At 38.9% G+C, this 27,150-nt stretch overlaps 1 protein-coding gene and 1 long non-coding RNA gene across 4 annotated transcripts; both read left to right on the top strand.

Moving 5' to 3' along the window:
* Positions 1-9,941: 9,941 nt before the first annotated feature.
* On the top strand, positions 9,942-13,763 carry LOC125001072. 3 transcript variants are annotated; one of them, XR_007111482.1, is made up of 4 exons: positions 9,942-10,002; positions 10,627-10,800; positions 12,277-12,450; positions 13,335-13,763. It is a non-coding gene; the product is annotated as an uncharacterized LOC125001072 (long non-coding RNA). The 3 variants fall into 3 exon arrangements; XR_007111484.1 differs by lacking the exons at positions 12,277-12,450; positions 13,335-13,763 and adding an exon at positions 11,576-11,633; XR_007111483.1 differs by lacking the exons at positions 9,942-10,002; positions 10,627-10,800 and adding an exon at positions 11,689-11,749.
* Positions 13,764-21,705: 7,942 nt separating this feature from the next.
* On the top strand, positions 21,706-27,150 carry LOC125001033 (NACHT, LRR and PYD domains-containing protein 12-like). Its single transcript, XM_047576947.1, has 3 exons — positions 21,706-21,907; positions 22,934-23,107; positions 26,660-27,150. Exons 1-3 carry the CDS (start codon positions 21,795-21,797, stop codon positions 26,676-26,678), a joined length of 306 nt encoding a protein of 101 aa, XP_047432903.1. The 5' UTR covers positions 21,706-21,794; the 3' UTR covers positions 26,679-27,150.

The raw sequence follows: 27,150 nt of genomic DNA, 5'->3' as shown, positions 1-27,150 counted from the left end.
AAAGTCGGGATGAAGGAGGAAACTATAAATCTATCCGCCATTTTGTGTCTGTGTGTGTGAGCATGAACAGCTGTGTCTCGGGAGCGCGCATTAATTCAGGTGAACGGACGTTACTCCGCTTCAGTTTAATCTAGTTTAGATGATTTATTCGTCATGATAACAACGTGTTTCCCCCGATAATATTTCTGATGAAGAACCTTCTTAATATTCACCAGAATATTATTTCATGTGATATTAAGTATTTATTTATTCAAAATAAAATGTGATAGTAGGACAGAGACTAGTGATTATACTCCTCTCTCCTCCTCTCATCAGAGAATAGCACTTTTACACAATTATTATTATGATCATTATTAGTGTTATATATTATCTCTATTCACATCTTTTTGTACTAACACCCCCAAAAATAAGAATGTTTTTTAAAAGTTGTCTATATGATAAGATGACCCACAAACTTAGCACAATAGTAGAAAGTATGTGGTTTAATAAATAGAATGATGTTGTCTCTTGTTGCAGGGCTTTATTAACCTTCATATCTTTAAGTTTGTTGTGCACTTATCATTCCTACTCATTCCTTTAATGTTGCTTATTCTATGTTTCTGTATTTGGATGTTTGAATATTGTTTCTTTGTGTCTATCTACTGTTGTATTCATCTCTGTCTTTCTGTAAAGTGTCCTTGGGTGACTTTAAAGGCGATTCTTAAATAAAATATGTTATTATTATAAAATGTATTATAAAGCTCTGACTGTAGAATCTCCCCTGGATGTGATGTAGTTACTGACAGTGACCACTGGAGGTAGTTTTAATAATTTAAACATATTTATTGTCTGTGTCATTAAATCATCTCTATGTTGTTCACCTTTTCACCATCACAGTTATTTGAACATTTCTACAATATGACACAGAAAGATTTTTACACAGTATTTTAATATGACCAAAATATTCTATTAAATATTAAAATACTAAACTAAACATTACAGCAACAGAACAGAGGATGAACAGATGAACGTTGTCAACATATTATTGCTGCGTTCATGGAAAATGGGATATTTAATCTTTCTGCTGCTTGGTGACTACTGGACACTGGACTGTTCCTAATAATCTGTCCTCCCATTAATAATGAGCATGAGGACAGTTTCTCCATTGGGACATTTAATGACTCACTAAAGGAGGAAAAGAAAGGATTTATTTTTCTATCACTGTAGCTTCATGTCACGTTGGTTTTCTTGCTTTTCACTGTTTCAGCACTAAATCCCATCAGTGACCTGTTTGATCTGGAGTCAGTCACTGAATATTTATGAAGGAAAAGCATCGTAACGTGTTTTTCAGCTGCACATTGATGCAAATGGTCTTTTCCTACAACACAGAAACGATTAGACGAGTGTTTCCAGAAGGCGTCAATGAATATTATCTGTTTATGTGATTATAAATGTTTCTGGGTTCAGATAATTTTAAAACTCTTATTATCACCTGTGTTCATCTTATAATTCATTATATAATGTCTCTGTCATCTTTTTGTTTTCTTTTAAATGAAATAAACCATTATTAGTGTAACTCCGTCATCCGTCACCTAATGCGCCTCTTGAGTCAGGTCATAACTGTTTTTATATTTTTTTGTAAATGTCATCATCTGCAGGTTGTGACCAGAATATTCTGTTAAAAATGAAAATGCTAAAGAAGAACACATCAACAGAGGATGAATAGATGAACTTCTGTCTCTGAATTTATAATTCAAAGTGTTCAGACGTTTTTGTCATTTTTGCCTGAGAATCTGTCTCCTTCTTTGGAAAGATTTACTTTTAGTAAATGTTAAATTGAACTCACACAATGATTCCTGCTGTTGAAAATGTGATGTTTCTGATTCACTTTTCACAAATGCATCCCTCTTTCAGGTGCATATTATTTTACAGGTTCATCAGATGTGTCACAGATGTTTTCCTCTGTGCTAACCTCCGTCTGAAGTTAAACTCAGCAGCAGTTTCACACGTTTTATTCTTTAACATCAGATTTCAGCTGCTTAGTTTGAAGAAATCGGATCAATATTTAACCGAGTCTGAGCCGAAGGTTTAAGTTGGGGCAAAGGAGTCAGTGGTTAAACTCTGAATATCGATTTTGTGTGGATGTCTGTTGTCAGTGTCTGTGAATCAGATCAGGTTTAGAGTTAGTTGAGTCAACAACTCTATTAACAACAAATGTACGTGTTGAGGTGTAGGTACACAAACGTTAGTTAGATTTAACTGGAAATCACAGACTTGTCAAAGGTCTTTTTTATTAACTTGTGACTCGTTCCAGGAAGTAGCTCATCTCTGTCACAGTGTCCAGGTTGGAGTGGAGAGGGAATTGTTGGATTTGTTTCAGGACTGGTTAAATAAACTGCAAGTTTAGTTTCAAACTTTAACTTTGTGTTCAGTAACTTTACTCTTAGTTTCTGCTCTTTAATGTTTGTAGATGAAGTTTCAGTCTGTGTTTAACTGCTTTTCACTTCTGCAGCTTCATGACTCAGTTTACTGGACTGATAGTAGAAAAACAACAACTGATAGTAGAAGACAGAAAGTGGACTCATAAGAACAGCATCTGATATGAGTCAGAAAATAAGAACCAGTCTCTGAAGGAGCAGCTGATGTTTTTACAGCAGAAATGATGTCAAGGATTTGATGTTCAGGTGAATGATTTGTGTTTCCTCTGCAGGTGAAGGTAGAAAGTGTGTGTGAGCTGATGTGAATCCAGCAGAATGGATCAGTGTGCGGACAGAGAGGAGGGAGTCCCTCCCTCTAAAACCACTCTGAGTGGAGAACATGAGAACCAGACCAGAGATCAGAGGTGAGATGAACATTTATAACTGTCTATGACTCTTCTACATGTCAGAGCTCATGCTCCTTTATTATTCACAGCAATGAACCTGAACCTGAACCCAGCTGTGTGTCCTTGAGGAGCGACAGGTCCAAGGATTTTTTTATTGATTTTAAACAACAGCATGAGAAAACGTAAGTATATAAATATTAGATATTCTTCTGGATTCTCTCCAGAAATAATTTCACTCCTTCAGTGAGTATTCATTGTAATTGTCTATGTACAACCCCAAGCTAACGCTAAGCTAGCTATGGAGGAGTCCAGTTTGTCAGCACTTGCCACATCAGCCACACAGCTATGTGACTGTGGGAGGCGACTTACCCATGCCAGTCTTTCCTCCCCTAATTCAACAAATATGTAAATTTCCCGACAAGGCAAACCAAATCTCTGGATGAAGTCTACTGAAACCACCCACATGCCTACAAAGCCAGAGCACTGCCACATCTGGGACTTTCAGATCATCTGTCCATGTATGTAGCATACAAATCACTGTAAACAGAAACCAAAATGTGGCTTGAGAAGGTCAACTCATCCCTGCCAGGCTCTTTTTGGTTGGGGAATTTCAGCAGAGGGGACAGGCCTGGGAGGACTTTTGTCGTGAGAATGTTTTAATAACCATGAGTGTTGAAGGCCGAATTCACACCATAGCTGTTTGGTCTGCTTTAAACGGACCAGAGTTCTTTTCAGAGCTAGTCCGAGCCTCTATGGGGCCCTAAGTAGAATATTGGGGCCCTGTATTTCTGCACACACCTACTATGAACTCATTGCAGCTCTGATTATCCTATTGTCAGTCTGACACGTCTTTACACACATGTGCTCGATGCTGGAATTATGTTGTTTCAGGTGTAATGAAGTTTATATTTGTTGCAACTCGACAACAAGTACAGTCAAAACTACTCTGAATCAGTTCAAATATACTTAATATTGTTGGTAGTGTCAGTTTATTACTTTTTGTTTAAAAATAAACAGTGATGTGCAAAAAATAATTCATAGCACAACAACACCAGTAAAGTGCAACAACAAATAAAATTACTTCGATGTATAAAAATAATAATATAATAATAAACAATAAAATATCAAGCAAATAGTTACCTGAAACAAGGTGACAAAATAGTTTGAAAACAAATATAAAGTTGAGTAATTAGATCTTAAAATGATGTTAATGTTATTATGAGCAAAAGCTTCAGTAAAAAATAAATAAATAAATAAAAATAGTAATCAAAATAAACTACCTTAATCCACACACTTGATTTTTTTTTAAATGTTACTCTGTTCTTCCTCAACACTTCATCCACTCGTTAAAACCTGAGCTTCCTGGAGACAGAGTCATTTATGACATCACTGTAAGAAATCTGATGATCAACTTTTCCCTGCCAGTCTACTCTCTTTTGCCATGGAAGATCTCAAGTAGTTCTTTATTAATTTGAGCTGGAAAAGCTCCACTCTGCAGGTGCAACAGTCACAAGGAGAGTGCAGGCTATCCGTAGAGCTACCCATCAGTGGACACAGTGTAGAGTACAAGGGACAATAGGAGACAGAGAAGAGGAAGGAGATGGACCTAAGATGGAAAACATACATATACACAGATATTAATGAGGCACTTTGAATAAATCAATTTCTCTTTGGGAGTAATTTTTCTCATTTCTTATTCGTTGAAATTAAAAGCTGTATGGTAACAGTCTGTCCCTCATCTGATGTATTACCCACAGTTGAGCCTGAGGATGGACTGGTACTGGACTGATTCTGAGTCTCCAAAGTACTTTAACGGTGTTCCTGGGCAACTTTCATAAAAACTTATGAGTTAATGTAAAAAGTGTATATTTACTTACATAAATTACCATGGTCTGCAGCAAACAATTTGTGCAAACAACACATCTTAAACTTGTGTAACAGTACACACAAATCACGTTTGCTAGCATAACATATTGCTACCAAACATAACCGCGTTCGTGTTGTATATTGATGTGCTGAAGAAAGAAGTGATCACTGCTGACAAGTCTACTCTTGCATTCAAAAAGGTTTATTACAAGAAAGAACAGTGTCAAACTCTTGTTGAATCTGAGAGAGCTTCTGGCTAATTGTCGAATCCCCTCTCTCGTTCAGCTCCTACAGTCTCCTTATATTTGGTTCTCAATTTGCCTCCTTACTCTAGTTTTACGAGCTGACAACTGGTAAATGACCTTTTAACCTTTAAACTTTGTACACATCCCAAAAACAGAAAAGAGATCCTAAGAGAAAAACAAGAGGACCATATACTGCATTCACAAGCCCAAGGAGACATTTATTGTTCGTGATCAAACGTTAACAAAAACTTTTGAAGTCAAAAGCAGAAATATATAAGGCAAACCCCAACAATCAACTCAATCACAGTTGAATCTCAGTGTCACAAACATGTTAACATGAGCATTAAGTTATTTTAACAGTCAATTAAAACATACAACATTTCTCTAGCTTTTAACAAGCGAGCTAATTTGCTATTAACAGCTACACAAATCTCTTTCATAAATATTCCATTACGAAGACATGCAAACCTTTGTCTTGGCATTATTTTCCTCTTCCTCTTTCTTCTTCTTTATTACCCATGCCCGGAAGGAAATGCCTTTTTTTGCAACAGCAGGAGGCCACATTACTGATGCAGTTAAGCTTTGACAATTTAAGAATGCCTAGGCTTATGTCAGCAGCAGCACTTTGTTGACATAAAATTGTGCTTCATACTATAATATAGCTATGATCAAATAGACACCATCACTCATACATGCAAAATAAATTAATTATTAAAATTCTTTGTTAATTGCTCTTGGGGAGCCCCTAGTGGCTATGGGGCCCTAAGCAGGCGCTTAGTTCGCTTATGCCTTGGGCTGGCCCTGCCCACAGGGCAGGGTCCTCAGCACTCTTCTCTGCTTTACTTATTAACCGATGACTTTGCCCCCAACACACCAACGACAAGATTGTCAAATTTGCTGACAAATGGCGCATTTGCTGGACTTAAATTCCTCAAAAACCCAGGAACTTATAGTAGATGTTAAGAAGTCCTCCAACGCCTCCTCTTTAACTCATAAGAGTCAGCAATAGAGGGCATCCTGATCTACTTCTGTACCGTGTTGTTCATTAGCTGAACAGACGAGAACAGGAAGAATCAAGAGCAACTACTGAAGGCAGCAGATCGGTCCACTGGCTGACCACTATCCCTCCTCAAGGACATTGATAGTGACCAACTCCAGAAGAAAGTAAATCACATTTCAAGGGATCCCACCCACCCTGGATATAGACACTGCCCTTTAGATAAAGTTACAGACTCATCAAAGTACCAAAAGACTAAACGTCAGCATACACCCATAAGCTGTTTCCTTGATTTTTACCAAACAATGACAATAAAAACCTCATATCTTCTCATCTTTTTCTTTAAGAATCCATCAGAGACCAGACACACCTGAACCCAGCTGTGTGTCTTTCAAGAGTGACCGGTCAAAAGATTTTTTTATTGACTTTAAAGGACAAGTTTCCCCTTCTGACCAGAGGTAAAATGTTGCTGTTTTGACTGGGATTTGTGTTGTCTTGGATGGATGGAAAGTTGTTTGACATGTATATGTGTTATATATACATATCAAATGGTGCTGCCCAGTCTAACCATTCTGGTACTAATGATGATTACCAGTAAGACATGCATACAATTACATAGACTTGATGAAAAATGCTTCTGCTGTATTAAATATTACAAATGGCAACACTGAGAGACTGTTAATGATCAAACATGAATGCAGTGTTAAAGAAACGTGTCACATTTAACCAAAGATGCTCTTGGAGCCACTCTAACTGTCACCATCAATTTAAAAGAAACAGGAGCATTAAATGAGAAATTTAGTTTGTATTAATGAGGAAAAAGACTTGAAAAAATGGACAAGATGACAGTTCGTCAAAAGTGAAACAAAAACATGCCCTACATAAGTCCTACCCCCTCTATGCTTCTGGATGAAACTTGGGCCCAGGTAGGTATTATAAAATTCTGATGTATAATGTGTTTTTCTGATTGCGAGTGAGTGATGTTGGTGATGGTTGGAGAGGCCATAGGTGCAAATTGACAGCCACATTTTCATCAGTCTGCCCCAGGACAGCTGTGACTACTGACGTAGTTTACCACCACCAGGGTGTGACTGTGTGAACAAATGAATAATGCATACAATTGTAAGCGCTTTGAGCATCTAATATGGAAAAGTGCTATATAAAAACCAATGCATTATATTTCAATTAGTTATTTAATGCTATAAAAAGGGCTGTCTCTTTATGACAGGCAGTTGTGACTGACAGTTGCCACTGACAGATCTATTTGAATTCTGTTAAATTCATAGTTGTGCAGTAAACTGTGCTAATCAACCTCAGAGATTTGAGAGAGCTTTGGAAGCTTTAATTTTATTTTAATTTTGTTGAGATTGTGAGTGAGTTGATGTAATTAACCATCTAACTAAAACAACACTACATAGGCTATGTGGGGAACATGTCGATGTTGGTACTCAGCATTTACCAAGATTTAATCCATAATGGTGCTTTCTTAAGAGAAATAAGTGCAGTGTATGAAGCAATGTTCTTTGCAAATTGCAGCGGTACAGCAGAGTACAGTATTAACAAATACAAACATGAGTGAGTCTTGACTCATTTGATTCACTGTTCGTATCCAGATATCACTTCATGGACATTTACATGTTGGTCTCTGTGGACTGATATGATGTGAACTAATTGTTGATGATTCATTCACAGAGTGAAGCAGCAGAGTTTAAATGTTCTCAGTGATCAGTCTGTTCATCAGCATCAAACACAGCTGGACTCCATATTTAAGGTCTGTACATGGACAACAACTACTTTCCATCATCTCCATGCTGCTCTTTGTAGACCAGTGGACTGTCAGTCTGTCCAACATGGATCTGATGTTTGTCTCCATGATTTCAGTCTGATTGTCATTCAGATAGTTTTCTGTTCCAGCTGCTGGAGGACAACATTGTCACTTTCGTGAAGAAGGAGCTGAAGAAGATTCAGAGGGATCTGAGTCCAGATTACCCAGAATGCTTAGAGAGTCAGAGGGAGGATGAGGAGGTGTTGGAGGGTGAGGATGAAGAGCAGAGGAGGAGCAGCAGAGAGGCATTTGTGAAGATCACACTGAACTTCCTGAGGAGAATGAACCAGGAGGAGCTGGTTGATCGTCTGGAGAGAAGTAAGAGGATTTCTATGAACATTGAACCTGATGAATGAATTAAACATTTACTAATGTCTCAAGAGCTGAATCGATATACAGTATGATCACTCATTCTTTCAGGGAATTAAATTCTAGTATGTATCTATTCACTGATCTTATTTGTTCAATCAGGACATTCAAGACATGAGGCTACAGTTTGTCAACACAAACTTAAATCTAGTCTGAAGGAGAAGTTCCAGTGTGTGTTTGAGGGGATTGCTAAAGCAGGACACTCAACTCTTCTGAATGAGATCTACACAGAGCTCTACATCACAGAGGGAGAGACTGCAGAGGTCAATGATGAACATGAGGTCAGACAGATTGAAACAGCATCCAGGAAACTAGGCAGACCAGAAACAACCATCAGACCAGAAGACATCTTTAAAGCCTCACCTGGAAGACAGAAACCAATCAGAAGAGTGATGACAAAGGGAGTGGCTGGCATTGGGAAAACAGTCTTAACACAGAAGTTCACTCTGGACTGGGCTGAAGACAAAGCCAACCAGGACATCCACTTCACTTTTCCATTGACTTTCAGAGAGCTGAATGTGTTGAAAGAGAGAAAGTTCAGCTTGGTGGAACTTATTCATCACTTCTTCACTGAAACCAAAGAAGCAGGAATCTGCAGCTTTGAAGAGTTCCAGGTTGTGTTCATCTTTGACGGTCTGGATGAGTGTCGACTTCCTCTGGACTTCCACAAGACTGAGATCCTGACTGATGTTACAGAGTCCACCTCAGTGGATGTGCTGCTGACAAACCTCATCAAGGGGAAACTGCTTCCCTCTGCTCACCTCTGGATAACCACACGACCTGCAGCAGCCAATCAGATCCCTCCTGAGTGTGTTGACATGGTGACAGAGGTCAGAGGGTTCACTGACCCCCAGAAGGAGGAGTACTTCAGGAAGAGGTTCAGAGATGAGGAGCAGGCCAGCAGCATCATCTCCCACATCAAGACATCACGAAGCCTCCACATCATGTGTCACATCCCAGTCTTCTGCTGGATCACTGCTACAGTTCTGGAGGATGTGTTGAAAACCAGAGAGAGAGGAGAGCTGCCCAAGACCCTGACTGAGATGTACATCCACTTCCTGGTGGTTCAGACCAAAGTGAAGAAGGTCAAGTATGATGGAGGATCTGAGACAGATCCACACGGGAGTCCAGAGACCAGGAAGATGATTAAATCTCTGGGAAAACTGGCTTTTCATCAGCTGCTGAAAGGAAACCTGATCTTCTATGAATCAGACCTGACAGAGTGTGGCATCGATATCAGAGCAGCCTCAGTGTACTCAGGAGTGTTGACACAGATCTTTATAGAGGAGAGAGGACTGTACCAGGACAAGGTGTTCTGCTTTGTCCATCTGAGTGTTCAGGAGTTTCTGGCTGCAGTCTACATGATCCACTGTTACACCAACAGGAAGACAGTGGTACTGGAGGACTTCCTGGGACAAAACTACAATAACTCAACTCTGGATGTCTTCCTGAACAGAGTCATGGAGAAATCCCTGCAGAGTAAAAATGGTCACCTGGACCTGATGGTTCGCTTCCTTCATGGTGTCTGTCTGCAGTCCAACCAGAGACTGTTAAGAGGTCTGCTGGGTCAGACACAGATCAGATCAGAAATCATCCAGAGAGCCATCAACAACCTGAAGGAGATGAACATGTCCAATATTTCTCCTGACAGAAACATCAACATCTTCCACTGTCTGATGGAGATGAACGACCTCTCAGTTCATCAGGATATCCAAGAGTTCCTGAAGTCAGAGAACAGATCAGAGAAGGAACTCTCTGAGATCCACTGCTCAGCTCTGGCCTACATGCTGCAGATGTCAGAGGAGGCTCTGGATGAGTTGGACCTGAAGAAGTTCAACACATCAAAGGAGGGACGACGGAGACTGATTCCAGCTGTGAGGAACTACAGAAAGGCTCGGTGAGTCCAGATGTGATTAGCATTATACATTTTTGTTGATATTATTTTAGTTCTTTTAATGTTCACACTATCAGTCATCAATCACTTGTTTATTGAAAACGTTACATGACAGTTGTATTTTGTTACAAATGTTCTCCAACTGTTTCAAACACTGAGACAATGTAGATTTTCCTCTGTTTATCTTACTTCATTCATACATATTCAATATATTAGAGCTGTTTGTTGAATAATATAGGCAAGTCGATATTAATTGCCCATGTTATTCTGTTCTAAATGTGCCTTAAAGGGATGTTTTCCACATTTTGATCATTTTAATTTTAATGCCTTTGTGGAGTCAGACATTAGATCAGATCACACTGACCGACTGTGTAGATGATGCCTAAATGTAACTCCATTTATGTCCATTACTGTAGCAGATTAATAAAAAACAAAGTTGAAAAGTCTGCAGATTTAAGAGAAACTGATGAGAATTATTGTGTCATGTCAGATAAGAAGCTGAATCACTGATGTGAAAAACAAAATGTCGATCCGGATGATCCCAATTGTTTATTATCAAATGCATGAAGTAAATAATAAAGTGTCTTTATTCATATTAACATGTTTTATATTTATGTGTCATGACAGATTTTCTGGCTGTGAACTCTCAGCGAGTCACTGTGAAGTTGTGGCCTCAGCTCTGAAGTCCAACCCCTCCCATCTGACAGAGTTGGATCTGAGCAACAACTCCGTACAGGATTCAGGAGTGAAGCAGCTGTGTGATGGACTGAAGAGTCCAAACTGTAGACTGGAGACTCTGAGGTCAGTTCACTGAATGTTTTTATCACATTAAACAGTTCTCTTGTCAGGATTGACAGATAGAAAATGGACCAGCAACAGTTGGTTTAAATGAAGGAGCATCATGTTGTTAATATCAGCAGGTGTCTCCTCAGTCATCGGTGGTCGGTCTGATCTCAAATCAGGACCAGTCTAGTGTTCACATGTACATTTAAAGAGTTATTGGAGTCAGGAATCATTCTTTCTGTTCATACTGTCTGTGGAGAAACTCATCAAGTCATTTCTTCCAGTGTAGTTGTGTTAGGAAGAGACCGCTTCACAGTCAGTGTGGACAGTAGGAATTTTAACCACTCTGTAATGTTCATCTGACATGTGACTGTTGTTTGAAGACAGACTTGAAAATATGAACTTGTCCTTTAACATTTTAACGACACCAACCTACTGAGATACCAAATACAGGAAGAAGAAGATCATGGAACCAATGAACTAATGAACAGTTTGTTTTCAACACGTGTGATTTGATATTGATCCTGTAATGAGAGACTTGACTGAGGTCAGCAGCATGTTCTTGATGTGTGTTGACATGAATAGTTGTCTGAATGTTGTGTTGATGTTTGGATGATGTGTGTAGAAGGCTGACATGATGATGATCCACAATAACACAAGGACAAAGTCACTCTACTCATTTTAGAGAACAGCTCATTGATTAGGACGTAGTAATGTTGATCTGAACATTAAAACCTGAACACATCTGATTGATTATCAATGATTTTATTAACATCTTTTATTCTTTATTCAGATTGAACAGCTGCAGGTTGTCAGAGATCAGCTGTGATTCTCTGGTCTCAGCTCTGAAGTCCAACCCCTCCCATCTGAAACATCTGGACCAGAGTAACAACAATCTGCAGGATTCAGGAGTGAAACATCTGTGTGGTTTTCTGGAGAGTCCAGACTGTAGACTGGAGACTCTGAGGTCAGTTCACTGGATGTCTGTTGCTATTGTGGATCTGATTTGTTTCATTACAAACTGAACTTAATTTATGTTCATACAGAACTTAAAGCTTTGGTTTTTAGTTCTAGCTTTATTTCCCTTTAGTTCATATTTTCTCTTCTCTTTTCTAAATTTAGTCTGAAATGTCAAAGATTTGTGTTTTTTTTTGCAAGAATTGTAAATAAAATAACCAGTTTGTTGTCTGTTAATGTTGATTTTAATCAGTCACCTCTATATCCAGAAACACACACATACACAGATATCCATGAAGCATGTTGTTGATGTGTGTTGACATGAATAGTTGTCTGAATGTTGTGTTGATGTTTGGATGATGTGTGTAGAAGGCTGACATGATGATGATCCACAATAACACAAGGACAAAGTCACTCTACTCATTTTAGAGAACAGCTCATTGATTAGGACGTAGTAATGTTGATCTGAACATTAAAACCTGAACACATCTGATTGATTATCAATGATTTTATTAACATATTTTATTCTTTATTCAGATTGAGGGGCTGCATTTTGTCCAATATCAGCTGTGATTCTCTGGTCTCAGCTCTGAAGTCCAACCCCTCCCATCTGAAACATCTGGACCTGAGTAAAAACAACCTGCAGGACTCAGACGTGAAGCAGATTCTTGATCTTGTGAAGAGTCCAGACTGTAGACTGGAGACTCTGAAGTGAGTGGAGGGTTGGAGTCAGTTCATTCTTCTTTCAGTAGTTTTGTACTAGACACAGAATCTAAAGTGTTTCCTGGAAACCTGCTGCTGTTTTCTTCAGAGATGCTGTCAGAGGAGAATGGAGAGAGGCTGGACAGAAAGACAGAGACAACAATCAGACAATCAGATCATCCTAAAGCTTGTCGTGTTGATGTTTTCAGGAAATAAATGTGGATTCCAGCTGACAGCCTTACTAGATGAATAGTGACAGTGGTCCTCATTCATTAGATCTGATCTCAGACTCTTTGTTCTCTCACCTCAAAACTAAACAACTGATCAGTTTCATCTTTGTCACAGCTCTGAGATCAGTCTGACTGAAGCCTGTAAATCACAGAACCATCATTACATTTAGTAACCATGTGGTCTTTCTACAGAGCAGAACCTCTGCTGAGGTCCAGTCATCACATCTGTATCTCTGTCATTAGTTTCATCAGATATCTTCAATGTTTCTTAGTCAGCTGATGCTTCAGAAACACATGAGATGTCCATCAACACACTCAGACTCTTTATTGAAGTGGAACAGCTGGAAATCCATCACTAAAGTGTTTGTGCAGCAAGGAAGCGTTGATGACTCTCAGCAGTTTATTTCCTCTGTTGACTTGAGAGAAATGTGCAGAGGAAACAGACTTGATGCTAAAAGTCTGTGCAGGTCTGTGAGCTTCCAGCTCCAACACGTTAACATGAAGCTGAAAGGAAGCTGGCTGAGCTCCACAGCTGCTCTGAACAGGACTGAAGTCCCTGCTGCTCTTTATTCTGGATGTGCTGCATCACTGACTGACACCTGATGAAAAGAGTCTCTGGAAACACTAAATCATCTCCTCTCTTCTTTCTTCTTCTCTCTGTAGGTGGAAGTAAAGCTAAACAGGACGATATGTGAGCTGAGAGAGGATGAGCTGAGTCCTGATGATCCAGAGGTTGAATCAGCAGCAGCTTGTGTGTAGAGAGACTCTGATTGGACCATGTTACTGGGAGGTGGAGTCAAGAGGAGAGCTTCATCCACATGTTTCTCATTTAACGTCATCAACAGAGCTGAAATCAATCTATTCTAACAGAACCAACAAATAAAGTTGAATTATTCTGATACATTAAAAACAAAATATTCGATGTAGATGTAAAGTTCCAGCATCAACAATCCTTTCTGTTGTTTCTTGTTGCTGAATGTGTATATATTTGTCCCATCTGTATTGTAATTTGTGTCATGTGGTTGTCATTTTACAGTGTATCTTTATTATCATGTGGTTGTTAAGTAAAATCTGTCCTGGTTGTAGTTTTTACACCACGTCTCCTGCCTGTCATTATTACTAAGTTTCATTTCCTCTCTGTAATCATCAGAGAGTAGTAAACACTTTTACACAGTTTAATATTATCTGTATTCACATATAGAGTCATTATTAGACTGATGAACATTAGAGCTACAATACTGCAGTAGATGAGTGAACATCAGTGTTATTGGATGTGGACAGTTGTAGTTACTGACAGTGACCACTGGAGGGCAGTGATGGTTCTAGTTTCTGGGTTTGGATCATTTTAAAACATTTATTGTGTGTGTTGATTAAATCTAGATCCTGTGTGACAGTCTGTTTCATCCAGTCCCTCTGACACGTTCCAGGTCAGTAAGAATATCCAGCTAGTCCCAGTGTTCAGAGAGACTGAGGTTGGCTCCTATTTTGGAGCTTTTCAACATATTTCCTCTTCTTTGCATTGGCAAAGAATGTGTGGCTCATTCTGCTACATACAAACAAAGTGGAAAAGCTTAGGGGGGGGGGAATTGCACAAAAGTTGGATGAAGACATCCGGGATAAGTGAGTAGGCTTGACCAAACCTTTTTGGTGCTTCCTTGGATTAATCGGTTGCACGGTTGCTGAGCCACAATAAAATGACACGGCTTCATCAAGCCAGGTGTGGATTGTTAGGATAAGTGTGTGTTCATGTTATTCTTAGGAAGACCATGAGAAGGATCACAGAGTCACCGATGGGAAAATGGAATATGGATGCGCGTCCTACTTTACCACCACTGAACAAGAGCTACTTTTTGGACAAAGTGACGAATTGAAGGACATTATAAGAAAAAATGGCAACACCAGTGCAATCAAAAACGAAAGAGAAAAGCCTGGTGGACAGTGGTTGACCGGGTTAATGCGTAAGTAGCCCGAACATGTACCACTGATAAACTGTTCTCCACTGGAACTGTCATATTTACAGTTAAAGGATGTGGAGCTGGTTACTTCACTAATCTATAGTTGTGTTTTTTTTGCTTTAATATGGCACATAGAAGTACATGTTACTCATGTTATGTAAAGTTTAATTAAGTTCAAAGAAATTATCTACTCTTCTATTGAATCTATTTTCTCACATTGTGTTTGTGAACAAACTTAGGACTGGGCAGCAGGTGAAAACCAAATACAAGAATATTTTTCCATTTGCTGACGACTGACGACTGTATTTCTGTATGATTTTTGATGGTCAAGGAAAAAGCAGATAAAACTGACACAGGGGTTGGGGTGGCCCTCCCACCCAGGAGCTGACCCCAGCAGAGGAGCTGGCAGTGGATCCTAATAAAGGGAGGCCAGTGATGGAGGGGATTCAGGAGGGACTAAGATGGACTCAGTCCGAGCAACAGGAAGTAGCAGCTTCTTAAGGGGTTCAGTTCTACTAGAGACAACACACTTGACAATATTATACTATCTGACTCTGAATTTGCTTGCAGTGTCTAGGGACACAGTTGTAGTTTTGGTGCCACCAGAAGACGATCCAGTCTTCTTGGCATGCTTGGCATGTCTTTTCAATGTCCGTACAAGTTGATTCATGTCTGCATGTATATGTCAGGAGGAGTGAACCTCTGCAGACGAGGAGACGCTGTCCCTGGACTCCAGAATAATGAGGTATCATGTCAGTGTTGTGGAGATCTCCTGCTTATTTAGCCCAAAATGAATATTAAGTCGGTGATGTGGTGCTGATTAAAAAATGCGTTACAGGACTAGAGACGGCACAGCCTCTAAAGCAGGCTGGTAACGCTGTGAGTATATGTCGAATTAAATCTACGTGTTGCACAAATACTGTTAATTTATATTTCTTCAAAAAAAGAATTCGCACCTGCAGAAACAGACAGATGATATTCTCACGTCTGTCTTCACTTGTTTGTTCTTAGACCAGTTGTTTTCACCAAATCATCATTTCAGAGGTTTTAACCTGCAGATGATTAAAGATGATTCATTAATGTACAGCTGGTCATCATTTACAGTTGGTTTTTGTTTTGTTTTGTTTTTTTTTTGTTTATTTGTTTTGTCTTTCTAGGAAATTCTGGTAAGTAACAGACTGCATTTTAGGTTAAGATTAGTTGTAATTAAGTAAAAAAGGGATTTAGTCATAAAACGGGTGTAGCTTGTTTTAATCATTTAATTTCAGGCGAAAACTGAAGAGTAATTTATTGTAGATTTATCTGTTAATTAATCATTCTTTGGGTTTGTGAATATTTTAAGTACTATGTCATCACTATGTCACATTGTGTTTTTATGATTATCAAATAATTAATTACTAAATTAATTAATTATTATTATTTTTTTTTTTTCATGGAGAATCATATTCTGAAAGTGACCAACATTTACGGGTGTGAGAATAAAAAAAAAGTGCATTTAAAATATAAAGTCTCTGATATTTCCTTTGGTACAAACTCCAATAAAAATGCGGAAACAAACAACTCAGCCATTGTCATTGACAACACTGCAGTAAAAGTGTAATTGGATGTGGACAGTTGTAGTTACTGACAGTGACCACTAGAGGTCAGTGATCGTGATAGTTTCTGGATGCGTCTGTTCTTAATATTTTGACATTGACATATTTTTCTAACACTGTATCTACCTGTCACTGACTGTCATGTTGTCAACTCTCTTGCAGTTCACTGTTTCACCATCAAATCCCAACAATAACCTTCTTGGTCTGGAGTCAATCACTGAATATTAATAAATGAAAAGCATCACAAACCGTTTTTTTTAGATATAACACTGCAAACTGTGTTTTACTACAACATAGAAACTATCAGACGAGTGTTTCCAGAAGCCGTCAGTCAACATTATGTCTGTTTATAATGAGGAGGAACAAACTGAATCCTTCACAGCAGACAGCTTAGTTACACTGAGGATTTATTCACATCATTTACTTCAGTAAAAGCACCACACTGTAGTAAAATACTCCAGTCCTGCACTGACAATCTGTGTTAACATGAAAATGTAGTTATAGTATCAAGAGTAAAATCCCTTTGACATATTATTATAATTATCAGTATTGATGTTATGTCTTTTTAGTAATTATTATTAAACCGTCTTAACCTGAAAACATTGACACTGAAGATCCTACACATGAATTAATTAGAGAAAATTATTATTAACTGACAGTGACAATAATTAAATGAATCAAGAACAAACATGTCTGATAAAGTGTTATCTTATTGTGAAAATCTACATCCCTCCTTCCTGTCCTGCCTCAATCACAGGTGAACTGACCCTTGATCCAGGAAGTAGAGGACTCACCTGCTCAGTGTTCAGGTTGGAGTGGAGTCTTCTTCATCTCTCTGGACTGGTTAAATAAACTGTAAGTTTGATTTGTTTAAAGCTTTAACTTTGTCTTCAGTAACTTTAATGTTTGTTTCTGCTCTGTAATGTTTGTAGAAGATGTTCACTTCTTATTTCATTATTACGTTTGTATCACTCTGTTTGAAGATCAGTCTACATTATTATTAGATTAATGATTCACTGGAATCAAACAGTATGATGATCAGATTAAATTAAATGATTAAATCTTCATTAATCTGGATCCAGCCTCAGATTTAAGTCTAAAGTTACTTTCACATTCACCACCGTTGTGTCACAGATCTTTTTCTCTGTGTAAACTCCATCTGAAGGTCAAGTCAGTAGTTTATAATGTTTAACTCTTTAATATCAGTTGTCAGCAGCTGAAATCTGAGTCAGAGCTGAAAATACAAGTTTGGGACGGAGGATGTGAACATTTTGTGTTGATGTGGCAGCACATAAATTCAGTGAAGGTGGATGATTTGAAAGAGGAGTAAAGGAAACTGGACTGAGATATAATCTGCCATCAGTCCACAGTACAGTCTTAACACCTGTCCTCAAGAAGTTTCACCCCCATTCACACCTTGACACTGGAGCCTCTGACTCTTGTTTTTTCTAGAGATGAAGAAACGTGTAAATGTGTAAAATAAAACGACTGACGTTGAGGCAGAGACTGTGTTATAGAGAGAGGTTGGATGTTTTGTTAGATTAGTATTCACACACCTTCATCTCTTTATAGAAATACATTGACATCAGTTCAATAGGAATTCAGAATAATTTACATCCTCCAACATCGTTCATCAGATGAACACAGTGATGTTTGCTTCTAGACGTAGCTAAGTTAAAATGACTTCAGTGATCTTCATCTGATATTAAAACATTTGTCTTATATGTTGAAGTTGTTTTCAGAAGTTTGATTTTGTAATTTGTTTTGGTGAAGCCACATTTCCTCCAATACTACAGAGTACAATAATATATTATATTTCTCTTAAAACATATGTTTAAATGGGTTAAAGTAGGTGATTTTCATATGTTATATCATATGTTACATATTAGTGGTGACTATCATCGATCAAAGTACAAACTAACACACCTTTCACATCAAATAAAAGCTGTAAAGTGTTGTAAAGTAAATAGAAAGTTGTAAACATGCTCTTTAGTTGTGTTGAACTCTGGACTTCTCCAGTCAAATTCAGTGTCGTTGAATGTTAATTATTCTTTGGATGATTTCTTTCCTCTGCAGGTGAAGGTAGAAAGTGTGTGTGAGCTGATGTGAATCCAGGAGAATGGATCAGTGTGAGAACAGAGAGGAGGGAGTCCCTCCCTCTAAACCCAATGTGAGAAAGTTACGTGAGATGTTCGAGAAGAAGTGTGAGGCTCAGAGGTGAGATGAAGAACTGTGTGTGTGTTGAAAACAACCTTAATGTCTTTCCACATTTCACACAGCTTAAAACTCCACAATCTCACACACAGCTTCTGTGGCTGTGGACTAAAAGTGTCTTTCTCTCTCTTTGTCAGTGTCCATCAGACACCAGAACGTAAACCTAAACCTGAACCTAAACCTGATCCCAGCTGTGTGTCTATGAAGAGTGACCAGTCAATGGTTTTTCCATTAAAATTTGCGGGAAGGTAAGTTGTAAGGTTTGGGAACATGTTCAGCATCTTTATTGTCGTTTTGTGTGTGTTGTGAATAAAATTAAACTTTTTGTAAGTATTGTGTAGCCTGTCACAGTGATGATGAATCCTCACTTGATACGAATTTAATAATTTAGAAATGGCTGTAAAATAAAAAAAAAAATCTGCTGTAAGTAATTTGATCTCCACTTTGTCTGTCAGACATCAGACACCAGATTACTCTAAATCTGAACCTAAACATAAAGCTACACTCAAACCTGAACCCAGCAGTGTGTCTATGAAGAGTGACCGGTCCATGAATACTCCACTAAGATTTGACTCCAGAAGGTAAGTTGTGACTAAGTTGACATTGTTTAGGTTTGTTTTTTAATTGTGTCTTGTTGTGAGGTTTGGGAACATGTTCAGTATCTTCATTAGTGCAAATCCTCCTGGACCCCATTCAGATTATATGGCAGTGACATTACATGCCATATAATCTCACATTATGACCAAAGTTTCTCCTGGAGCTCCTCCGCTGAGAGTCTCCATCAAATGAAAAGACCAACAGGAGAATTAAAGAAGAAATGTGTTATGATGAACGAGGAAACCAGGAGCTGACTGTGGAGATGAATCATCACATGTGTCTGTATCAGTATAGACTTGATATCAGTGTGTTCGAGTGCAGAGTCTATCCTGTGTTTATCTCAGGAGAAAGTGAGAAGAACAAGACACCATAACCTGAACCTGACTGACTCTGTTATAAGATCAACATTAACATTATTCATTCAAGAGACAAATGGAATCAGAAGTTATGTCAGAAATCAGATGTAAATACAGTTAGCCACCAAACATCAAGAAGCAAGAGCTGAAAGCTGTTGATTCTCAGTGGATCAGAAAGAATAATCACAATTAATGACTACAAGGAGTCATCTGATTTACTGTTCACATCCAGATATCACTTCATGGACATTTACATGTTGGTCTCTGTGGACTGATATGATGTGAACTAATTGTTGATGATTCATTCACAGAGTGAAGCAGCAGAGTTTAAATGTTCTCAGTGATCAGTCTGTTCATCAGCATCAAACACAGCTGGACTCCATATTTAAGGTCTGTACATGAACAACTACTTTCCATCATCTCCATGCTGCTCTTTGTAGACCAGTGGACTGTCAGTCTGTCCAACATGGATCTGATATTTGTCTCCATGATTTCAGTCTGGTTCTCATTCAGATAGTTTTCTGAACTTCCCAAGGAGAATGAAGCAGGAGGAGCTGGCTGATCGTCTGCAGAGAAGTAAGAGAATTTCTATGAACATTGAACCTGATGAATGAATTAAACATTTACTAATGTCTCAAGAGATGGAACAAGATACAGATATTCACTCATTCTTTCAGGGAATTAAATGGTTTAAATGTATTCACTGATCTTATTTGTTGTTTGTTCATTCAGGACATGAAGCTGCAGTTTGTCAACGTGAACATAAATCTAGTGTGAAGGAGAAGTACCAGTGTGTGTTTGAGGGGATCGCTAAAGCAGGAAACTCAACTCTTCTGAATGAGATCTACACAGAGCTCTACATCACAGAGGGAGAGACTGCAGAGGTCAATGATGAACATGAGGTCAGACAGATTGAAACAGCATCCAGGAAACTAGACAGACCAGAAACAATCATCAGACCAGGAGACATCTTTAAAGCCTCACCTGGAAGACATGGACCAATCAGAAGAGTGATGACAAAGGGAGTGGCTGGCATTGGGAAAACAGTCTTAACACAGAAGTTCACTCTGGACTGGGCTGAAGACAAAGCCAACCAGGACATCCACTTCACATTTCCATTGACTTTCAGAGAGCTGAATGTGTTGAGAGAGAGAAAGTTCAGCTTGGTGGAACTTGTTCATCACTTCTTCACTGAAACCAAAGAAGCAGGAATCTGCAGCTTTGAAGACTTCCAGGTTGTGTTCATCTTTGACGGTCTGGATGAGTGTCGACTTCCTCTGGACTTCCACAACACTGAGATCCTGACTGATGTAACAGAGTCCACCTCAGTGGATGTGCTGCTGACAAACCTCATCAGGGGGAAACTACTTCCCTCTGCTCGCCTCTGGATAACCACACGACCTGCAGCAGCCAATCAGATCCCTCCTGAGTGTGTTGACATGGTGACAGAGGTCAGAGGGTTCACTGACCCCCAGAAGGAGGAGTACTTCAGGAAGAGATTCAGAGATGAGGAGCAGGCCAGCAGCATCATCTCCCACATCAAGACATCACGAAGCCTCCACATCATGTGTCACATCCCAGTCTTCTGCTGGATCTCTGCTACAGTTCTGGAGGATGTGTTGAAAACCAGAAAGAGAGGAGAACTGCCCAAGACCCTGACTGAGATGTACATCCACTTCCTGGTGGTTCAGACCAAAGTGAAGAAGGTCAAGTATGATGGAGGATCTGAGACAGATCCACACTGGAGTTCAGAGACCAGGATGATGATTGAGTCTCTGGGAAAACTGGCTTTTGATCAGCTGCTGAAAGGAAACCTGATCTTCTATGAATCAGACCTGACAGAGTGTGGCATCGATATCAGAGCAGCCTCAGTGTACTCAGGAGTGTTGACACAGATCTTTAAAGAGGAGAGAGGACTGTACCAGGACAAGGTGTTCTGCTTCGTCCATCTGAGTGTTCAGGAGTTTCTGGCTGCAGTCTACATGATCCACTGTTACACCAACAGGAAGACAAAGGTGCTGGAGGACTTCCTGGGACAAAACTACAATGACTCAACTCTGGATGTCTTCCTGAACAGAGTCATGGGAGAAATCCCTGCAGAGTAAAAATGGTCACCTGGACCTGATGGTTCGCTTCCTTCATGGCGTCTGTCTGCAGTCCAACCAGAGACTGTTAAGAGGTCTGCTGGGTCAGACAGAGATCAGTCCAGAAATCATCCAGAGAGCCATCAACAACCTGAAGAAGATGAACAAGTCCAACATTTCTCCTGACAGAAACATCAACATCTTCCAATGTCTGATGGAGATGAACGACCTCTCAGTTCATCAGGAGATCCAAGAGTTCCTGAAGTCAGAGAACAGATCAGAGAAGGAACTCTCTGAGATCCACTGCTCAGCTCTGGCCTACATGCTGCAGATGTCAGAGGAGGTTCTGGATGAGTTGGATCAAAAGAAGTTCAACACATCATGGGAGGGACGACAGAGACTGATTCCAGCTGTGAAGAACTGCAGAAAGGCTCAGTGAGTCCAGATGTGACTAAGATTATCAATCAGTTTAGTTCTTTAAATGTTCACACTATAAAATTAACATCCTATCAAAGCGTTTAAGCTGTTTATTTCAAACATCACATGTCAGTTGTATTTTGTGACAGATGTTCTCCAGATGTTCCAAACACTGTGAGAATGTAGATTTGTCAAGGTTCTGTGTCTGTCTTTTATTTTGTGCTCATGTTTCTTAGTTTCCTGTCTGTCTTGCCTTGTGTTTTTGTCGCATCTGTCTGTGTCATGTTTTGTGGTTTATTTTGTTAAGTTTCAGATTTCCTGTTTGCTTCCTTGTGTGTCTCTTGATTATTAATTGGTTTCTCCTGGCGTCATTGCCCTGATCTGTTCCACCTGTGTTGTCATCCCTCAGCCCTTATGTGTATTTATAGCCCTGCCTTCCGGTTGTTCCTTGTCTTGTCGTTGATGTTATTTCATCCCCAAGGCATGTATTTTGGATTTACCCGGCATATGCAGCGCTTTTTGTTAATTATTAACTACATTTTGTGGAACTCCCTGACTCATCAGTCAGCCCTGCATTTGGGTCCTCACCTCAACTCACACATATTTGACATACGGTATATTGAGCTGTCTGTTGAAATGTACATACACAAAATAATTACAATATGACATTAATTGCCCATTTTAATCTGTTCTAAATGTGCCTTCAAGAAAGTTTTCCACAGTTTTTTCATTTTAATCACGATGACTTTGTGGAGTCAGACATTAGATCAGATCACACTGACAGACTGTGTAGAAGAAACCTAAATGTAACTCCATTTATCTCCATTCATTTGTAGATTAAACCAAAACAAAGTTTAAAAGTCTGCAGGTTTAAGAAAAACTGATGAGAATTATTGTGTCATGTCAGATAAGAAGCTGAATCATTGATGTGAAAAACAAAATGTCAAACAGGATGAGTCCAACTGTTTATTATCAAATGCTTGAAGTAAAAAATAAAGTGTCTTCATTCATAATAACATATTTTATATTTATGTTTAATGACAGATTTTCTGGCTATGAACTCTCAGAGAGTCTCTGTGAAGTTGTGGTCTCAGCTCTGAACTCCAACCCCTCCCATCTGATAGAGTTGGACCTGAGTTACAACAACCTGCAGGATTCAGGAGTGAAGCAGCTGTGTGATGGACTGAAGAGTCCAAACTGTAGACTGGAGACTCTGAGGTCAGTTCACTGGATGTTTTTATCACATTAAACAGTTCTCTTGTCAGGATTGACAGATAGAAAATGGACCAGCAACGGTCGGTTTAAATGAAGGAGCATCGTGTTCCTTAATAGATAAAGAGATCTTTATTGTCATTCAAAATGTACACCAGGGCTTACCACATTAATAGAGCAACGGGAGCAGTGGTGGGTAGAGTAGCCAAAAATTGTACTCAAGCAAAAGTACTGTTACTTCAGAATAATATGACTCAAGTAAAAGTAAAAAGTGGTCATCAGATAATTACTTGAGTAATAGTTAAAATGTACTTGGTGAAAAAACTACTCAAGTACTGAGTACCTGTTGAATAACGTCTGATTTATTTGTTAACACAAGCATTCAATCATACAGACAAAAATACAAAATAATCATCTTTAGGCAAATCAATCAATAAAATAAATAAAATTAATGAATTAATTACAAAATAGCTTAAATTTAATAATCCAGGTAAATTCAAGTACTTCAATAAAAAATTAAATAATAAATAAAAAAATAAATTAACCACAAGTAACACAAATTTCCAAACCTTTGTACTTTTTCACCAGGCTCCACATGTTTCCTCAAGTTAGATGTTGAGTGTTTGAATGCTGACATTTCAGTGAAATGTCCGTTTGTTTTGGTACGTTAGACACAGAAGACACCGCATAATGTAGCTGCTGCACTTTTTGTAAGGCAAACCTGCTTTCAATATGAGGCTGTGTCTGCATTGCAGACCATTGACTTTGACATTTTTCACCCGTTTCTCTTTTTTGTTTACTACCACTGTGAATTGAAATATTGATTAAAATGAAAACATTAAAATGAGGCGTACGTCGGGGGGATAAAAATAATGACGCGTAAAATACCAAAGGGGTAAAACGAAAAGTAACAAGCTCATTGTAGCCTAATGTAGCAGACTAAGAGTACAGATCTTCACAAATCTACTCAGATAAAAGTAAAAAGTACAGTGATTTAAAACTATTCCTAGAAGTACTTTTTTTTTTTTTAAATTGTAAATGTAACGGAGTAAATGTAATTCGTTACTACCCACCTCTGAATGCAAAGCACTAGTACTTAGAGTAATTTAAACAAAAGTGTCTCAAAACAAAACAAACAAACAAAAAAAAAAGCAGGAGAAAAAGCATGAACACAAACAGTGATAAAGTGATGAGTGCATTGGATACTGGATAATTGGAATACTGCCCAGATTATTGCACTTGACAGCAGATTACAAATATTTTCCAGTGGTACTCTGGTAGAAGGTGGTGAGGGTGTTGGCAGGCAGACGCTTCTTTCTCATCCTGCAAAGGAAACGCAAACGCTGCTGCACTTACCTTTTCAGAGATGAGGTGTTCTGGGTCCAGGATAGATTGTTTGTTATGTGCACCCTCGGGAACATGGTGCTTTCTACCACCTCCACTGCTGTGCTGTTGATAATCAGGAGACTGGAGAGTGCAGCCTTGGGGAGAGATGGTACTCTGGGTGATGATTGAGGAGGTGTTCTTCCCCACATAATGTTCATGTGACATGTGACTGTTGTTTGAAGACACACTTGAATATATGAACTTCTCCAGCTCATTGATAAAGACGTAGTAATGTTGATCTGAACATTAAAACCTGAACACATCTAATTGATTATCAGTGATTTTATTAACATCTTTTATTCTTTATTCAGATTGAGTTCCTGCAAGTTGTCAAAGATCAGCTGTGATTATCTGGCCTCAGCTCTGAAGTCCAAGCCCTCCCATCTGAAACATCTGGACCTGAGTTACAACAACCTGCAGGATTCAGGAGTGAAGCAGCTGTGTGATGGACTGAAGAGTCCAAACTGTAGACTGGAGACTCTGAGGTCAGTTCACTGAATGTTTTTATCACATTAAACAGTTCTCTTGTCAGGATTGACAGATAGAAAATAGACCAACAACAGTTGGTTTAAATGAAGGAGCATCATGTTGTTAATATCAGCAGGTGTCTCCTCAGTCATCGGTGTAGTTGTGTTAGGAAGAGACCACTTCCCAGTCAGTGTGGACAGTAGGAATTCTAAGAACTCTGTAATGTTCATCTGACATGTGACTGTTGTTTGAAGACACACATAAAAATATGAACTTGTCCTTTAACATTTAAACGACACCAACCTACTGAGATACCAAATACAGGAAGAAGAAGGTCATGGAACCAATGAACCAATGAACAGTTTGTTTTCAACATGTGTGATTTGATATTGATCTTGTAATGAGAGACTTGACTGAGGTCAGCAGCATGTTATTGATGTGTGTTGACATGAATAGTTGTCTGAATGTTGTGTTGATGTTTGGATGATGTGTGTAGAAGGCTGACATGATGATGATCCACAATAACACAAGGACAAAGTCACTCTACTCATTTTAGAGAACAGCTCATTGACTAGGACGTAGTAATGTTGCTCTGAACATTAAAACCTGAACACATCTGATTGATTATCAGTGATTTTATTAACATCTTTTCTTCTTTATTCAGATTGAGTTCATGCAGTTTGTCAAAGATCAGCTGTGATTATTTGGTCTCAGCTCTGAAGTCCAAGCCCTCCCATCCGAAACATCTGGACCTGAGTTACAACAACCTGAAGGATCCAGATGTGAAGCAGCTTCTTGATCTTGTGGAGAGTCCGGACTGTAGACTGGAGACTCTGAGGTGAGTGGAGGGTTGGAGTCATTCTTCTTTCAGTAGTTTTGTACTAGACACAGAATCTAAAGTGTTTCCTGGAAACCTGCTGCTGTTTTCTTCAGAGATGCTGTCAGAGGAGAATGGAGACAGACTGGACAGAAAGACAGAGACAACAGTCAGACAATCAGATCATCCTGAAGCTTGTTGTGTTGATGTTTTCAGGAAATAAATGTGGATTCCAGCTGACAGCCTTACTAGATGAATAGAGACAGTGGTCCTCATTCATCAGATCTGATCTCAGACTCTTTGTTCTCTCACCTCAAAACTAAACAACTGATCAGTTTCATCTGAGATCAGTCTGACTGAAGCCTGTAAATCACAGAACCATCATTACATTTAGTAACCATGTGGTCTTTCTACAGAGCAGAACCTCCGCTGAGGTCCAGTCATCACATCTGTATCTCTGTCATTAGTTTCATCAGATATTTTCAATGTTTCTTAGTCAGCTGATGCTTCAGAAACACATGAGATGTTCATCAACACACTCAGACTCTTTATTGAAATGGAACAGCTGGAAATCCATCACTAAAGTGTTTGTGCAGTAATGAAGCATTGATGACTCTCAGCAGTTTATTTCCTCTGTGGACTTGAGAGAAATGTGCAGAGGAAACAGACTTGATGCTAAAAGTCTGTGCAGGTCTGTGAGCTTCCAGCTCCAACACGTTAACATGAAGCTGAAAGGAAGCTGGCTGAGCTCCACAGCTGCTCTGAACAGGACTGAAGTCCCTGCTGCTCTTTATACTGGATGTGCTGCATCACTGACTGACACCTGATGAAAAAAGTCTCTGGAAACACTAAATCATCTCCTCTGTTCTTCCTTCTTCTATCTCCAGATGTGTGCAATTGTTCTAAACAGGATGGTATGTGAGCTGAGAGAGGATGAGCTGAATCCTGATGATCCAGAGGTTGAATCAGCAGCAGCTTGTGTGTAGAGAGACTCTGACTGGACCATGTTACTGGGAGGTGGAGTCAAGAGGAGAGCTTCATCCACATGTTTCTCATTTAACTTCAACAACAGAGCTGCAATCAATCTATTCTAACAGAACCAACAAATAAAGTCCAGTTCCTCTTGAATTTTCACCTCTAGATGGAGCCAAATCTCCACTAAAGACCTTCATGGAGTCAGGGCTGAATATATATTATTATTATTGTTATTAAATAACAGTATACGTGTGTTTTAACATGAAAATACCACATAAAATATAAAGTAAAAGTGGGAACATTCTAATATTAAAGAGTAATTATAGATGTCAGAGTACAGGAAGTCTGCCATTTTTCTGAGAAATTTTTTTTGCAATTTCTATGTTTTCAATAAAATAAAAAT

Source organism: Mugil cephalus, chromosome 23 (assembly GCF_022458985.1).
Source record: "Mugil cephalus isolate CIBA_MC_2020 chromosome 23, CIBA_Mcephalus_1.1, whole genome shotgun sequence".
Taxonomy (NCBI): domain Eukaryota; kingdom Metazoa; phylum Chordata; class Actinopteri; order Mugiliformes; family Mugilidae; genus Mugil; species Mugil cephalus.
This window is presented reverse-complemented; position numbering and strand designations above follow the sequence as displayed.

Bases quoted from the DNA above. Each gene is read 5' to 3' on its own strand.
- LOC125001033 (XM_047576947.1), top strand. From the start codon at position 21,795: ATGCTGCAGATGTCAGAGGAGGTTCTGGATGAGTTGGATCAAAAGAAG. The intron at 21,908-22,933 runs GTGAGTCCAGAT...GTTTAATGACAG, and splicing joins AAGAACTGCAGAAAGGCTCA to ATTTTCTGGCTATGAACTCT.